Source organism: Vespa crabro, chromosome 2 (genome assembly GCF_910589235.1).
Source record: "Vespa crabro chromosome 2, iyVesCrab1.2, whole genome shotgun sequence".
In the NCBI taxonomy this organism is placed as follows: Eukaryota; Metazoa; Arthropoda; class Insecta; order Hymenoptera; family Vespidae; genus Vespa; species Vespa crabro.
The window spans coordinates 15,041,086-15,056,529 of NC_060956.1; the positions used below are offsets into that span (position 1 = coordinate 15,041,086).

At 29.3% G+C, this 15,444-nt stretch overlaps 4 protein-coding genes and 1 long non-coding RNA gene across 8 annotated transcripts in view; 2 read left to right on the plus strand and 3 right to left on the minus strand.

Moving 5' to 3' along the window:
• The window catches only part of LOC124422013 (host cell factor 2-like), a 37,341-nt gene extending 33,180 nt beyond the window's left edge, over positions 1–4,161 (minus strand). The window contains exon 1 of the mRNA XM_046957879.1: positions 3,974–4,161. The gene's annotated coding sequence lies outside the window, so the exon portion shown is untranslated. The remainder of the gene's footprint in view (positions 1–3,973) is intronic.
• On the plus strand, positions 1,030–3,939 carry LOC124422018. Its single transcript, XM_046957888.1, has 7 exons — positions 1,030–2,258; positions 2,439–2,556; positions 2,621–2,746; positions 2,882–3,122; positions 3,210–3,392; positions 3,481–3,638; positions 3,713–3,939. The coding sequence occupies exons 1-7, from the start codon at positions 2,000–2,002 to the stop codon at positions 3,852–3,854; spliced, it is 1,227 nt and encodes a 408-aa protein (XP_046813844.1). The 5' UTR covers positions 1,030–1,999; the 3' UTR covers positions 3,855–3,939.
• A 219-nt stretch (positions 4,162–4,380) lies between the features above and the next one.
• LOC124422016 (acetyl-coenzyme A transporter 1) lies at positions 4,381–7,323 on the plus strand. 3 transcript variants are annotated; one of them, XM_046957885.1, is made up of 9 exons: positions 4,381–4,623; positions 4,826–5,139; positions 5,242–5,531; positions 5,604–5,758; positions 5,834–6,027; positions 6,105–6,289; positions 6,384–6,501; positions 6,573–6,788; positions 6,873–7,323. In XM_046957885.1, exons 2-9 carry the CDS (start codon positions 4,924–4,926, stop codon positions 7,050–7,052), a joined length of 1,554 nt encoding a protein of 517 aa, XP_046813841.1. In that variant the 5' UTR covers positions 4,381–4,623; positions 4,826–4,923; the 3' UTR covers positions 7,053–7,323. The 3 variants fall into 3 exon arrangements, with proteins under 3 accessions (XP_046813841.1, XP_046813842.1, XP_046813843.1); XM_046957886.1 differs by having other exon boundaries at positions 4,386–4,516; XM_046957887.1 differs by having other exon boundaries at positions 4,417–4,432.
• A 721-nt stretch (positions 7,324–8,044) lies between these two features.
• LOC124422222 lies at positions 8,045–9,464 on the minus strand. The gene is made up of 2 exons (XR_006941812.1): positions 8,517–9,464; positions 8,045–8,368 (listed from the first exon to the last, which is right to left on the minus strand). It is a non-coding gene; the product is annotated as an uncharacterized LOC124422222 (long non-coding RNA).
• Positions 9,465–9,590: 126 nt separating this feature from the next.
• On the minus strand, positions 9,591–15,198 carry LOC124422219 (cationic amino acid transporter 4). Of its 2 annotated transcripts, none has more exons than XM_046958362.1 (9): positions 15,038–15,198; positions 14,597–14,747; positions 14,065–14,313; positions 13,651–13,986; positions 13,260–13,506; positions 12,657–13,056; positions 12,330–12,555; positions 12,083–12,244; positions 9,591–11,998 (listed from the first exon to the last, which is right to left on the minus strand). In XM_046958362.1, the coding sequence occupies exons 2-9, from the start codon at positions 14,736–14,738 to the stop codon at positions 11,823–11,825; spliced, it is 1,938 nt and encodes a 645-aa protein (XP_046814318.1). In that variant the 5' UTR covers positions 14,739–14,747; positions 15,038–15,198; the 3' UTR covers positions 9,591–11,822. The 2 variants fall into 2 exon arrangements, with proteins under 2 accessions (XP_046814318.1, XP_046814317.1); XM_046958361.1 differs by having other exon boundaries at positions 12,327–12,555.
• Positions 15,199–15,444: the final 246 nt, after the last annotated feature.

A 15,444-nucleotide genomic window follows, 5' to 3' on the forward strand; every position in this document is an offset into this window, starting at 1 on the left:
TCGATGGTCTACCCTCCCTTTTTTCTCTTTCTTCAAATTAGCCCCCTAATGTTCTCGTGCCCTTTCTCTCTTTCTATTTTTCTCTCTCTCTCTCTTTCTTTCTTTTTCTCTCTCCTTTTTTAGAGGCCTCTTTATACAGAGATCTCATTCGTTCAAGTCTTCGAGTTTCTAGTCAAGGGAGGATAAATTTGCGTTTCCGTAAAACCGACTCCACTACCAACTCATTTTTTCCTTTCTACTACCCCTTTTTCAAAGTTCGCGAGAAAGTTCATATTTACTAGCATCGCCGTAATATATCGTTTTTCCCCCCTGCGGAAACCTTGCGGTTACTATATCCGAATGAAACTCAACGTAGAAAGACTATATACGTTGCCATCGTTTTGCACGACCATCGAGGAGGTCGTTTTTCGAGAAGGCAAGTTTTTTAATACATACTGAACCAGTTTCGAAGACTATTGATTCGCCTCACGAATACAGTATAGATTTATCGTTCGGAAGTCGGAAAATAAACGAACGTAAAAGAGACTATATTATTTTCTACAGTGATAAAGTATTATATATTATCGTATCATTATAAATTATGCTTTTATTGTTGTTCGTAGCTATCTCTTATATTTCAAAATATTAATTTTATACACATTTTCAAGCTCATTCTACATTCCTACAATTAAAATCTCATAAGTTTAAAATTATATAACTACTTACGCAAAGGTCATAAAATCATCAGGGGAAAGACAGGTCAAATTACTTAACAAACAACTATCCTGACATCACTAAACGTACCTTTACGACGATACAATCGGAACATCTTATTTCTGACTCACAGTTCTGACTAACTGAACAATGAGGAAATTTCGTAGTACCTACGTGAATATGATGTAACGACGAGCTGGAACATCATCGACATTGTCCGCTTGCAATTTCGACCGTCAGCCGCACACTTCGAATACCCAAGCGGAACAAATTGTTCCGTCCGCGTTTCGTAACGGCTGCGTCCATTAGGGAGACGAGATTGTGCAAAATCGTGAATCGACAGAGCTCGTTCGAAATACAAATTAAGATCAAAAATATACAAAGTTATTATCAATGGCATTTTGGTTGATCAAAGTATTCTTTGATCTATAGATCTTATTAAAATCAATGATTCGTAAAATAGTTTTTAAAAGTTATAGAAAAGGAAAACACGAAATTGTAAAAATTTTATGAGTGTCTTTTGAGATTTTTAGATGGATTATTCTGGAGAAAGTTTGAAGAAGAACAACGAAAAAGGATAGATAATTTAAAGAAACTTCAAGTTGAGTTAAGAATTTGATACGATTCTTGGCTTCGCCTGCTTGAAATAAATAAACATGATACAGATAAGTTCATCGTTGCACTTCCAAAGGGAAAGTTAAGAATACGAAAAGAAAAAGTGTCCACGACATGCATTTCGAACTTCCAGGAAGAAAAATATCAATTTGATATTAATCTGAAATGAAAGTATTTGGACCATAGTGACCACCATAGTAAAATAATTTTTCATGCTAATGAAGAAGTTCGTCCAGTTATTATTTTTATTATTGGTTCAAATAAACTATACCAGCGATTTATTTATTATGCAAAAGTATTGCGATCGAACTTATATATAGAATCTATTCCATAGAACTCGATCACAATAAAGACGATTATTAATATTATTATTATCACTGTTATCATTGAATATAATAAATGAGAAATATTTTTCTACTGAAAAAAAAAACAAAACAGAAAGTCGTAATTTCATAGCCTTCCCTGTTAGAATATGACAATATACCATGCGTGACCACTTTATAAAAGGGTGAAACTCTACAAATTAGAAAGTCAGTTCTGTGACGACGTTCCGCTAGTTAGTGCAAAGACCTGTCAAATGAAACGCCTTTGAAAGAACTTCGAAGATGACATTGAGAAGTAAATAAAGTGAATAAAGTGAATAAAATTACAACGATTTATTTCGATTGATCTGAAACCGATTTCCGATATAATGACTCTACAATATTTTCTGATTTTCTTTATTTTTTTCATCGTTTGTCATGGATTATCGGAGGAAAGAGAATATCCTTCAACAGACGAACTTTTAAAGAAGCAATTTACAGAAGACAGACTTTTTCCAAATATCGTACGAGATAGAAATTCCTCCAAAGGATTCCAGACGAAGAATAACGAAAATAATTCCGATGATAAAAACACTGATAAAAAAGCAAGAAATGTTATTCGAGGATCACCGTCTTTGGAATCGAGAGATAAGTTTAAATCTATCGAATATTTTCGAATGATTTTTTTTCTTTGGTAATGATCATATATACATTTACGTATAGATATTTATCTGTATATACATGTATATATACGTATTTGTGTATGTATATATATATATATATATATATACCGTATATATAAATTAATTAAATATTTTTAATTTCTAAGTTCCAACTGTTGCGGAAATAGACATGGTTCAGGTTCATCATCTCGACCAGATTACAACAGGATTCCATCGGAAAATAATCATTATTCATCTTCGTATGGAGACAGAAATGTCGATAGGTAATTTCAACAAAATAATTTATTTCACTCCCAAAAGAATTTAAAAACATTTTTCACATTTCAGACATAGTTGGCAAATTCCAATTCGACCCATGAGTTCAAACATAGGTAGTGAAAGACCTAACGTTGGAAGTTATAGTAGTAGCTATGGTGGAAATGGTGCTTATAGTGGAACTTACGCAGGAGATAGGTCAATATCTATTATATATATATATATATACCAGATATATAATATATGTATATATAAATAGATGTATATATATACAGCTAATATTGTCCTATTAGATGTTTATAATTAATCTAATATGTTATATATGAAAATCAGATATGGACAAAGGCCTAGTTACGGAAGTGAAAGTTCTAACAGACCAGGATCAAATTATAATTCAGCAGATGCTGGTGGATACGGTTATGGTAATGGTGGATATGGTAGTTATGGCGGCACACGACCTGGACATGGAATCACAGCTACTTTAGAAAATGGAAATGATTTTAATCCTGACGAACCTGATATTCCTGACAATAATGTCCCACAATATCCAGGAAGTAATATCCAAACTCAAAAGGTGATAATTTCGATTAATTTCTGATAATAATAAAAAAGCTATTATCAGAAAATTGTACATAATGACATACATACATCCGTTTCGAAGGCCGTTGCTTTAAAAGCTTTAGCTGGAGTCGCTTTGATCGGCGCAGCCGCGGCTTTAGCTACAAATCCGGTTCTTCTACCGATTGGAATTGTTTCCGGCAGAAGAAAACGTTCTGAAATTACTTCCGCGGACAACGACATTATGGATTACATTTTACAAATGATAGCGACGAATTTCTCTCAAGTATTCTAATTTTTCTTTCTTTAATTACTATTAAATTCATTTGTACATTAAACAATTTTTAAGTTTTATATATATATATATTTTTTAGACGTATGATAATGGAAGATTTGAAAATAAAAAATATGTTTCTCCGAAATGTGTAGCCAGATTGACATGCGAAATACGTAAAGATTATATGATCGATATTACTGAAGATATTAAAAATCAACACGATGAGAAAATTACAAAAATACAATTTAACAAATTGTAAGAGAATATTATACAAGCTTAATTGTATTTATATCATTTTAATAATTTCTATGCATTCGTTATTTTTGCAGAATTCAAAATAACGTTCTGAATGCTGAAACTATAGATAATAGCGTTAAGGAATTAATTAAAATGGCTCTCACCGTAAGTTCAAATAGAGGAAACTGTGGAGTATTCGCTTGTAATTTCAAACGAAATAATTTATCCAAATAATATAAAATAATTTTGTCTTTAATTAATCATTTCGTAAGTTTTTAAATAAATTTTTAGAATAAAATTTGTTTTTTGTTTAGTTCATTGTGGGAGTATTAAATTACTTATATAATACATACCTGTAGCTGTTAATTCCTTTTTTCGTTTTTTCCTTATTCTCTTGTTAATCATTTCTCTCACAAATTTTCCTTCTTTCGCGTTCTCATTTACTTTATTAATGAAATACAATTTATTATATTAATCATGTATACGAATTACAAATATTCAAAGTCAAATGAGAATTCGTTTACTCGATATACACATAATATGATGTAACAGATATAATTACTTACGTATTAAATGATATAAATCTAACAATAAGCTGAAATTTCAAGGATTAATTAATGAATTTTAATTGGTTGACTTAATCGTAATGTATTGTACGTAAGAATTTGATTGGTTTAAAATGTTACGATCCATTTGTCATGCTTAATGCGTATAAACCTTGTTAGAATACATAATACACGTGATACAAGATAAAAAAAAACAAAATATAACTGACGTGTCCTACCATACAAATAACGTGGCAATCGGTTACTGTCAGTAGTTGTGAAAGTTTCGTTCAAATATCGAGTACTTGAATGTATCATATTAGTATATTTACTCTTATCTATTTTGACAAGGTATACAATTATTATAATTAAATTCGATTTATAGGAGAAAAATTCTCGATCTGTCAGTGACTTGAACACGTCATTTAAGGTTATATGTGCAATGAACATTGCATTAGGTATACAATGCATTATTTATTTATTTTCAAATCAGAAATAAAGTAATTCCTGTTATAAGCATAATATGTGGTCATCGTGTGAAGTAATAGCTTTCATGGAGATATACGAGAATGAAAGTGTATACCGATATGATACATGAAATTTGGTTTAACCTATCAAACGGTGATAAATCAATTTTAAAAGTTGCAGTCTGACTTTTAGGTTGCCACGTAAGTCTACAGGAAATATTAGTGTTTTCAATAACACGTTAAAAATTTTCCCCTTTTTGTTGTGATATTTCGATACATTAAATTTCTACGATGGGAACAAATTTAAGAAGGAAAATTGAAAAAAACGATGCTATGGAAGAAGGTGTCGCAGAACACAATCACATTCATGACAAAGCTGATATACGTGGAGATGAGAAAAATATAGCTATTCTTTTTTTCCTATATCTGTTACAAGGAATACCTCTCGGTTTATGTGGCTCTATTCCTATGTTATTGCAAAATCGAGGTGTATCCTATCGGCAACAGGTAATTTATTATATAGTTTAAAATTATTAACATATGTTACTTAATAAGATAATGTATTGTGATTTACCTGTTCCAAATACAGATGGTTCCTTTTGATTTTAGGCGGAATTCAGTTTTGTACAATGGCCATTTTCGTTAAAACTATTTTGGGCACCAATAGTAGATTCTGTGTTTTATCAAAAGTTTGGACGCCGAAAAACATGGCTGATACCTACCCAATATTTGATGGGTATGTTTATGCTAGTACTATCTGGACATGTTGATCATTGGCTGGGTAAAGAACATGAAAAGCCAAATATTGAAATGTTGACTGCATTATTTTTTGCTTTGAATGTACTTGCTGCTACTCAGGATATTGTAGTAGATGGTTGGGCTCTTACGATGCTTAAAAGGTAATATATTATTTATTAATCTCTCTCTTTTATTTATTATCATTTTTATTTTTTAAATTATGTATTTTATAGATGTAATGTAGCATATGCATCAACATGCAATAGTGTTGGTCAAACTGCAGGTTACTTTATAGGCTACGTTCTTTTTATGGCATTGGAGTCTGCTGAATTTTGTAATGGATATTTAAGATCAGTTCCATCAAATGAAGGAATTTTAACTTTACCTGGTAAAATGAAACGCAATTTCATGAACATTGAAAAAATTCCATTATACATTTTATTTCATACATACTGTCTTTTAGGATTTTTATATTTCTGGGGTTGGATATTTATTATTACCACGACATTCATTGCTCTCTTGAAAGGTGAAAATAAAGAAAAAATTGGTAAAGATGAAGAGTTGAATACAAATATTAGACATGCATATAAATTACTTTGGGATATTGTTAAATTACCTTCAATAAAAACAACAATTTTATTCTTGTTAACAGCAAAGGTTTGAATTGTCTAATATTGAAAGTAAATAATACAAAAAAGAAAACAATATGTGTGTTATATAATTATCTTTTTCAGATTGGTTTTTCCGCTTGTGATGCTGTAACAGGTTTAAAATTAGTAGAAGCTGGTATCCCTAAAGAAAAGTTTGCATTAATGGCAGTACCTATGACACCGCTACAAATATTTCTACCATTAGCTATTTCTAAATATACTGTTGGTCCAAGACCTATGGATATATATATGAAAGCAATGCCTTACAGGTTATAATTAAGTTAATTATAAAATATTAACCATTTTATATATTAGCCATTCAAAAAAGATATTTTTTTATTACAAGCATTCTTTTTCTTGCAGGCTTGCTTTTGGACTAATTGCAGCATGTTTGGTATGGATCACACCATATATTATAAATAATGGACAAGTTCCAATGTATTATTTTATTATATTGATTGTTCTTTATCTTATACATCAGGTAATAATTATTTCTTGAAACATATTAAATCTTAATTATCAAATTTAATAATGTTATCTCTTATATTTTAGATATCTGCAAGTTGCATGTTCGTAGCATCTATGGCGTTTTTTGCAAAAGTCAGTGATCCTGCTGTTGGAGGTACTTACATGACATTATTAAATACGTTATCTAATCTTGGTGCAAACTGGCCTGCAACAGCAGCTCTTTGGTTTGTCGATCCTTTAACACTTAGACAATGTAGTACAGATGCTTCCAATGATTGTAGTACACTTGCGGAAAAACAGGTATTTTTAATTTCTATTTTTCTAAATTTTTGATAACATTACTATTATCAAATACATATAAATAAAACATTAAATTTTTTACAGTTATGCACAAGTACTAATGGTGGTACTTGCATTATGCAGCTTGATGGATATTATATAGAAAGTTTACTTTGTTTAATAATAGGATTCTCTTGGCTCAGATGGGGTAAACGAAAAGTAAACTTTTTACAAGCTAGACCAATATCAGCTTGGAAAATCAATCTAACTCGACAAAATAGATAACACAATGTATCAGTGTTAAAATTCATTAATGCTGTACCTGTAATTATTAGAAAATAATATAATGATTTAATGCGTATATATCTACCACACGTGGTATATGTGCATTCGTTACGTACTGCACATTCATGAAGTGTTCCAACTGTATTAACTAGTAATTGAATGTAAGAAACTTTTCATTAATTTATTCGACAGTTAAATACATTATTGTGTATACTTATATAAATTTATTATATATTTTTACATCAATAAAATAAAACCATATGGCACAATATGAGTGAGGTGATTTGATATTATGGAAGATAAATAAAACATTCCCCTCACAATTTATAGTATAAGTATTTTATGTTGAATTGTCAACATTCATTTAATAGATCAATGTTGTGAGATCTATAATATAAAAGTCTTCACTTTTGTTATAGCAATTATGCACTGGAAATAAATAGTGTAATAATCATTAATATTTAACTTTTTTGTATAAAAGTTCTTTACGTTGTCATTTTATTAAAGTTTGTCTTATATATTATAAAAATTTTTAAGGAATATTTACTAACCTGTGCACCTTATTTAATACAGATATTACTTTATATTAGTAATTAAAAATTTATGATTTATACTTACATAAGTTTCTTTTATTTCTATAACTTATAATAAATATTATAAATATAAGAAGCATATTAAAGTAATACAAATTTCCTTTGTAAGTTATGAAAATTCTAGTTGTAAGTTTATTTATTTATTTTGTTAGCTTATAAAAAAAATATATCAATCTATGAAACATACTGATGTTCTTCCAAAAAATTACTAAATATTCTAACGAAATTAATCAAGATTACTTACCAAGAAGTAGAAATATTTTTCTGTAAATTTATTATAAATTATAACGATACTTTTGAACTGTATTATAATCTAAACATATAAGAATATTAGTAAATAAAAGTAAGAATGTGGGTTAAAATAAAATTAAAGAAACGAACATACTTCAATCATTACAATTATTTCATAATACGTCCTACTTTTTATTACTGTTATTATTATTTATAATCATTTCAAAAAGCATCAAATGAAATTCAAATAGTATAAGATACGAGTGCCAGAAAAATATTACTTGTGATATAATTTGTAAACAAACAACTTAGTAAATAGTTTTTTAATATATTTCAATTCTAACCACAGCATCCAGGTTTTGGTACAGATGTAAGTAAATCGGAATCAATCGTTGCTCTTTTCTTTGGTAACATCTTCGAAGGATGATGATCGTCACTTTTGATAGCAGAAATTATCATCGATGGTGATTTGGTATTAGTTTCAGGTCGATGCTAAAATTAAAAAATAAATAAAATAAACTTATACAACGTTATTAATGAATATATTATCCGTAATTGAAATATTGATAATTGAGAAAAATATGTATATTTTAAATTAAATGTGATGTGTTTACATATGTATATATATATATATCATTACGTAATGCAATATTTTTTCTTTCAAACAAGGAATTTCAGATGAAAGTACATGATCGCCATCATGCTGGATGTTTCGAGCAAAGACAATACTAAAGATCATCATAAAGAAAGCCAATCGTAGAAACATTTCATCAAATTTAAAAAAACAACGAAATAAATTCAAAAAATGATTTTTGTTTTAGTGACAACTACTTTGTTGATCGAACACATGAATGAACACTATCGATCAAATACAATCCTCTATATATAAAAAGACGGCTAACTATAATAACGTTAATAAATCATTTTTTTAACGTTGTATATTACCATATTTCTTTTATATTTAGTAAATTGTTTAGAAAAGAAGTTTTGAATTGTTCGAATGACATGACTTTTATCGTTATTCTGTTGTTCAACATGACTTGTTTGAATGCAATAATTATTCTAAATGTTTGAATTTCTACTTATATTACTTAAAACATGAATGTTTGATTAATAGACCTCTAAACATTTTTTATAGTATACTTAAATCATAAATGAATACCAATAATATAAATGTGATTAATAGTTCGTTTAATTTCACAGGCATGGTTTCTCTAATTATCTCAATTAAGAGAGAGAGTATTAAAATTTTCGATTAATATAAGTGGATAATATAATTTGTAAATAATTAATATTCTACTACATCTATATTTGTAATAAATTTAGAGACAATAATATCGATACATATTTGTAGTTATACACACATACAGTTAACAAAGATGTCCAAAATGTCCTTACAAGATGTTCAACAATAATAGGTAATTATCATCGTGAAAAATATTGCAATAATTTGATTTTGACCAGAATAATTAAATAGCTTTTACTTACATAACATAACTTAAATAGAGTAATATTTTATATCTTCTAAATATTTACTGAATATAACATATTAGGTAAATTTAACGAGAAAAAAATAAAAATAAGATATATATATATATATATATATATATATTTATAGCAATATATATATATATATATATATATATATATATATATATTTATAGCAATATATATATATATATATATATATATATATATATATTTATAGCAAAGATTTGTTTGAAATATTTTTAATTTTTAAATATAGTAGAAATATTGCACAAAGAATTTGAAAATCATAGAACAGCAAGTAGGGAGTTATGTTGTTGGAGTTATCTTACATCTAACATCATATTGTATATATCGATTTGTACAGTAATCAGATTACATTATTTTTGTATACTTTCTATAATAATCTATAATAACATGTCGTTATAAACACATACTCACATCTTATTAAACTTTTAATTTCGATTAACTATTTCAATAAGTTTATGTCTCTGCTATACTACCATCTAAGCGAAAGATACAAGTGTTACATAACTCTATGGCACTTCGATGGTAGTACATAATTAATTATAACCATATCCACGTATAATGTTGATTCAATATATTCGTCATAACAGATGATCTGTTTTACATCTACAAAGCAGAAAACCATGTAGACAGTATAATGTATATATATATATTTATTTATATATATATATGTGTGTGTGTGTGTGTATCTATAGATAGATATACACGATTAATGAATTTATTATAAATTAACTTTTATAGTAGAATAAATAATATAAATAATTAAATAAATAACATTGGTGAACAAAATTGTCCTTGCAACAGAAAGCATTTGTTATTGATTATTTCAAGGAAACTGTATACAATAAAAAAGCAACAAATATAATCATTCTCTTATTAGTTGACGTAGGAAGGAGAGGTGCTTTATTTAATTTTTTTTTCTTTACTTATAGGAAAAAAGCAAACTTAAGTTTTGATTGAAGTTTGTACTGTAACATTATATCTAGAGATTTGTTTTTTTTTACAAAAAGACATATTTACAAAAAAATATTACTTTCATTGTCCCACGAGACGGAGAGTATTCGTTCATTTTGTCTAATCCTCTCCCTTTTGCAAACGCCCATGAAAATAGCAAATTGCTCGGTTAAATCCAATTATAATCTTAATCTTAATAATCGTCGTATTACGGACGAAATCTATTGTCATTTTTTTAAATACATAAATCTTATTTTTATAAATAGTCTACTCGTTCCCAAGGCACCATTTCTCAGCCCTTAGATGCAAACGTAAAAGTATATCGAAGATACATATTTATTATTCATTTCGCTGTTATATCATTGTCTTCGACTTTTCATCTTGACCTACCTATGTACGCTTATGTAGAGAAAATATTCAAATGAAAATTGTTATCGGGACGTTTGCATCTAAGCGTCAACTCGATAACATGACATCATCTTCCACAGTGCCAATTGAAATCTATCATTGTATCATCAAAACAATATTTCTCGTTTTTAATCATTTTTATATAAAACAAACCAAAAGAAGGATACTTCCAAACAAAAATCTTATTAATAATCCTCGTAACCACTTTGCAATAATTTACATATATATATATATATATATATATATATATATATATATATATATATATATATGTAGATATATAATAGATATATAATATTTGTAATATATTTTCTTAAAAATAGAACTACAGTAAATCAGCATTATTACAAGCATATTTTGTACCATTTAACAAACTTGTGCGTAACTAAATATAAAGAAGACTAATTGTTTTAATGTATATACTTCCTCGTAATCTAATTAATGTTCTAACACTTTATATATATTTATATATATAGATATAGTGTATATTTTGAAAGATTCGCTGCAAGCTCGTCAGGATAAGTATTAGCAAAAATTACCAGTCTTACAGATTTGAAAGTCTCATCAAAGCTGATCTATACGAATTGGTACGAGGAGATCTTAAAACATAGATTCATTAAATACATTACTTAAAGCACCATTATTTACAACCGTATACGGATACTAGTCAATTCTAAAAAAGCACAATCCTGATCGAAAGAAAATTAAATTCATCATATTCAATGTATTGAAAATCTTTTTGTAGTTTCTCGAATCACAAAGACTATTTTTTTCTTTGCATTTAAAAATGTCAAGTTCTTTGATCTTTAGTTTTCAACTTTCTATGAAAAAATAATCATTCATATGATTATACATAACGTCTATGATAAAATAACTTCTTTCTTGTAAAAGAATTGGAAACCTTCCTAAAGTAGTTTACTTTTTTTTTTATATCTTCTTTGTTATTACTTTTTTATCTTTGTTCTCTCTCTCTTTCTCTCTTTCTCTTTCTTTCTCTTTTTCTTTTCCACATTGTTACTACACTTATACTTACTGTCTACTTTTAAACCTTTTGCTTGTAATACTAGTTTTAATGTTCGTTCTCGTCAAGAATAGGTACTTTGTCAACTTTTTGATTAACGCGTAACATTGCACCCCATTTAGCACCTCTTACTGCTTCCGAACTAGCCATTAAAACTGAATATGAATTTGGACTAACTGCTTCCTTACTATAGTGAATACCATACAAAAAGTAAATAAGCATTCCTAGAAATATAAAAATGAAAAAATATAAGAAAAATGTATATATTAAAAATGTAAAAAGTATCGGAAAAAACATTATCAACTTACCTACTATCATCCAGACGAAAAATCGTAACCAAGTTAATAAAGACAAATGAAACATCAAACCAACATTGAAAAGAATACTTAAAGCTGGAATCAAAGGTACCATCGGTACTTGAAATTTACCACTTGGTGGATTTTGTCGATGTGCACCAATCACTAACAAAGCTGTAAACACAATATCAAAATATTAAATTTGATATAATTTATTTCTGCAATAAATGCATCATTCTAGAGGATTATAACTTACTACCGATTATAAGAATGATCACGTTGACCAAGACAAAGTAATCGTTCCATGCAGATTCAAAAGATGATTGGAACAATAGTATTAGAAGCGGGCAAAGTGAAGCACTGGCTGTTGTATAAATTGTTACAGTAATAGCCACGGCTGTTCCAGGCTCACAATTGCCTAAGAAATTGGCTAACCAACTGTATCGTGGTTTTAATTTTCCAACACCTTCGCTGGAATCCAGAAGCTGTGAAAATATCATATGTTTTGAAATCAAACGAAAAAAGAGAAATTTTATATATTTATTTACATATATGTCTATTTATGTATGTATGTATGTGTATGTACCTCGGCATCAGCCGATGCAATGCTGTTGCAATCACTATTAAAATCTGCACCCTCTGTAGGTGGTGAAGCTAGACTGCTCGGTGTACCGGCAGTAGAAGCAGCAGGTGTATTTTTTTCAGGACGATATCTGAGTACTATGACACTAGCCGACACGATGGTATACGCCAAGAAAGTACCAATAGACATGAACTCAACTAAATGTTGTAAATCGAAAAGAAGAGCAATCAACGCACTAAAAATTCCACTAATCATCAAATTGAGAACTGGTACTTGAGTACGATTGCTTATATAACCGAGAAAACCAAAAAGGAGACCATCATTTGCCATGGCATACATTGTTCTTGGTAAGGAAAAGAGCGAACCGAAGAGAGTCGTTGTCATTCCGCAAAGTGCACCGATACTGTAAGGAATACAATTTTTAAAATGATTCTGACATTTTTTATTTAATAATTATTGGATTAGTCGATAAATAATATTGAAATTTTTAGTAAAAAAGATATTGAATATACTGTGTTATTTATTCTGTTATAAAATACTGCAAATTTTTACATTACTTATTGACCAACTCAATATTTATTTGATGCTAATATTTATTTGACTCACCTAATCACATATTTAGCCCATGGTATACCTCTCGATGCGAAAGCTTCAGGAAGTGCTGCAGTAGGGTTGATGTTCCAGTAAGGTACAATCAATGTAAGAACACCACCAACCATCACATATCCAATAGTGACAATAGCCATTGAAAGAATCGTTGCTAACGGAATACTTCGTCCTGGGTCAAGTGCCTCTTCTCCGGATGTTGCAATCGAGTCGAAGCCAACGAAAGCGTAAAAGCACGTTGCTGCGCCTAAATGAGACGATCGAAATAGGAAAAATAAGAAAGTAATAAAACATAGAGAGAAGATTTTCGATTCGAAATATGTAGCTTGAAACTATTTTCAGTTATGACTTCATTATCGCATTTAATTTTCTTAAAATAGCGACGACTCACCGGCAAGTACGCCACTAAAACCATATGGAAAAATTCCACCGTTTTCGTTGCTCCAATTCGAGATGTCTGCGTAATAAATTCCCAAAACGATCGTCAGTATCATGACAGCTAAATTAACCAAAGTCAAGAGAGAATTAACGGCTGCTGAACATTTCACTCCCAATGTTAGGAGCATTGCATAAACAAGACATAAACCGCATGCCAAGAAATCCGGCATTGTACCAAGTGGTTCTCCCATTGTATAACCACCCATTAAACGATGAGTATAATTACTAATCGCTCCTCCTGCCAAGGAATCGACGTAACCACTCCAAGCTCTTGCCACGGATGCAGCACCTGATTTAAATTGATACATAATATTTTTTATAAGAACTGAAATACTACAAAGTTACACAATAAAATTACCAGACGTACCAATCATATGCTCCAATATTATGTTCCAACCGATAACGAAGGCCCAAAATTCACCGATAGAAACATAAGTATAAACATAAGCACTGCCAGCTTTAGGTACCCTCGCACCAAACTCGGCATAACACAGAGCAGCTAACAATGAAGCTATACCGGCTAGAAGAAAGCTGAGAACTACACCTGGTCCAGCTAAATCATGAGCCACCGTTCCTGTTAGAACATAGATTCCAGCTCCGACCATATGCCCGACACCTGATAACATATAAGAAATATGAATAATTTCTTTATTTCTTTAACATAAACATGGAAAATTCTACCGAGTATGTGACGATGTAATTTACATTTTTACTAATTTATATTAGCTTAAAAAAGCTTATATTTTATCATTTGATGTATTTTTAATCATATGGATAGATAATCGCATTAGTCGTTCTTTCTCATAGAACAGATTTAATGCAAATCGTGTAAATTATTTATTGTAAACAAAATAATTAATTTTTAGAACAATGTTTTTTATATGAAACGTGATACTCACCAAGCAAAGTAATGTCGAAAGTAGAGAGACATCTTTTCATCGGTGTTTCTAATAAATCACCCCGCAATTTTTTCGTACGATTAAGTTTCGTATATAGTCCGGACATGACATGCCCCAGGATCATCCGCCGCACTGACGGCATGTTAGAAATCTATGAAAATCGTAAGGTAAATGAAACATTCATTTTTCTTAACATATGTTTTCTAATCATTTGATTGTTAAGAAAACTTCATGAAAATTTGCAAAAATGTTATATGCATTAATAATTTAAAAGAATGAATCTTTATAAGCTACTATTGAAAAATATGGACATAAGTCAGTCTAGGAGAAACAAATATTATAAAATAAATAATTGTTGATTTCAAAAATCCAAAAATGGAATGTCAAAAAGTAATAATGACATAGAAAATGTGTTAGAAAATAGAAAATGATTTTACTTACTTTCCTTGAAGAAATTTCTCTTATTTCAAAGAAAAATTTCCAAGAGCGTCACGACCGGCAATACTACGATGAACAAATTCGTCAGTGACGAAGAAGCGTATGAGGACGTCGTATGGCGCCTCTGCTAACACGCAGACTCGTTCGTTCGATCGATTCAGCTGGAATAGGACTATTTACGTCATTTTACGCTTCGAATATGAATGGGGAAGATCCTTTCGCTTAGATGTCATACGTATTTGTGTGCTATCAAAAACTACATCGAAGTATCGAACCATCGTCCATATTATAATTTATTATTGACCATTTCTTTAAAAAGCTAATGATGATAGACAGCAGAAGGACTCTTAATTATCAGTTTTTTTATTATTGTGCCTTTATATTATCATTTTTAGCACGAATATCGTGCA

Excerpts from the sequence above, each read along its gene's own strand:
- LOC124422016 (XM_046957885.1), top strand. The coding sequence starts at position 4,924 with ATGGGAACAAATTTAAGAAGGAAAATTGAAAAAAACGATGCTATGGAA. Across the intron at positions 6,028-6,104 it reads TATTCTTGTTAACAGCAAAG|ATTGGTTTTTCCGCTTGTGA; the intron begins GTTTGAATTGTC and ends TATCTTTTTCAG. Across the intron at positions 6,290-6,383 it reads ATGAAAGCAATGCCTTACAG|GCTTGCTTTTGGACTAATTG; the intron begins GTTATAATTAAG and ends TTTTTCTTGCAG.
- LOC124422219 (XM_046958361.1), bottom strand. The coding sequence starts at position 14,738 with ATGCCGTCAGTGCGGCGGATGATCCTGGGGCATGTCATGTCCGGACTA. Across the intron at positions 12,556-12,656 it reads TTGCATCGGCTGATGCCGAG|CTTCTGGATTCCAGCGAAGG; the intron begins GTACATACACAT and ends ATATTTTCACAG. Across the intron at positions 12,245-12,326 it reads GATCATTCTTATAATCGGTA|CTTTGTTAGTGATTGGTGCA; the intron begins GTAAGTTATAAT and ends TTGTGTTTACAG.
- LOC124422018 (XM_046957888.1), top strand. The coding sequence starts at position 2,000 with ATGACTCTACAATATTTTCTGATTTTCTTTATTTTTTTCATCGTTTGT. Across the intron at positions 2,557-2,620 it reads GGAGACAGAAATGTCGATAG|ACATAGTTGGCAAATTCCAA; the intron begins GTAATTTCAACA and ends TTCACATTTCAG. Across the intron at positions 3,123-3,209 it reads GTAATATCCAAACTCAAAAG|GCCGTTGCTTTAAAAGCTTT; the intron begins GTGATAATTTCG and ends TCCGTTTCGAAG.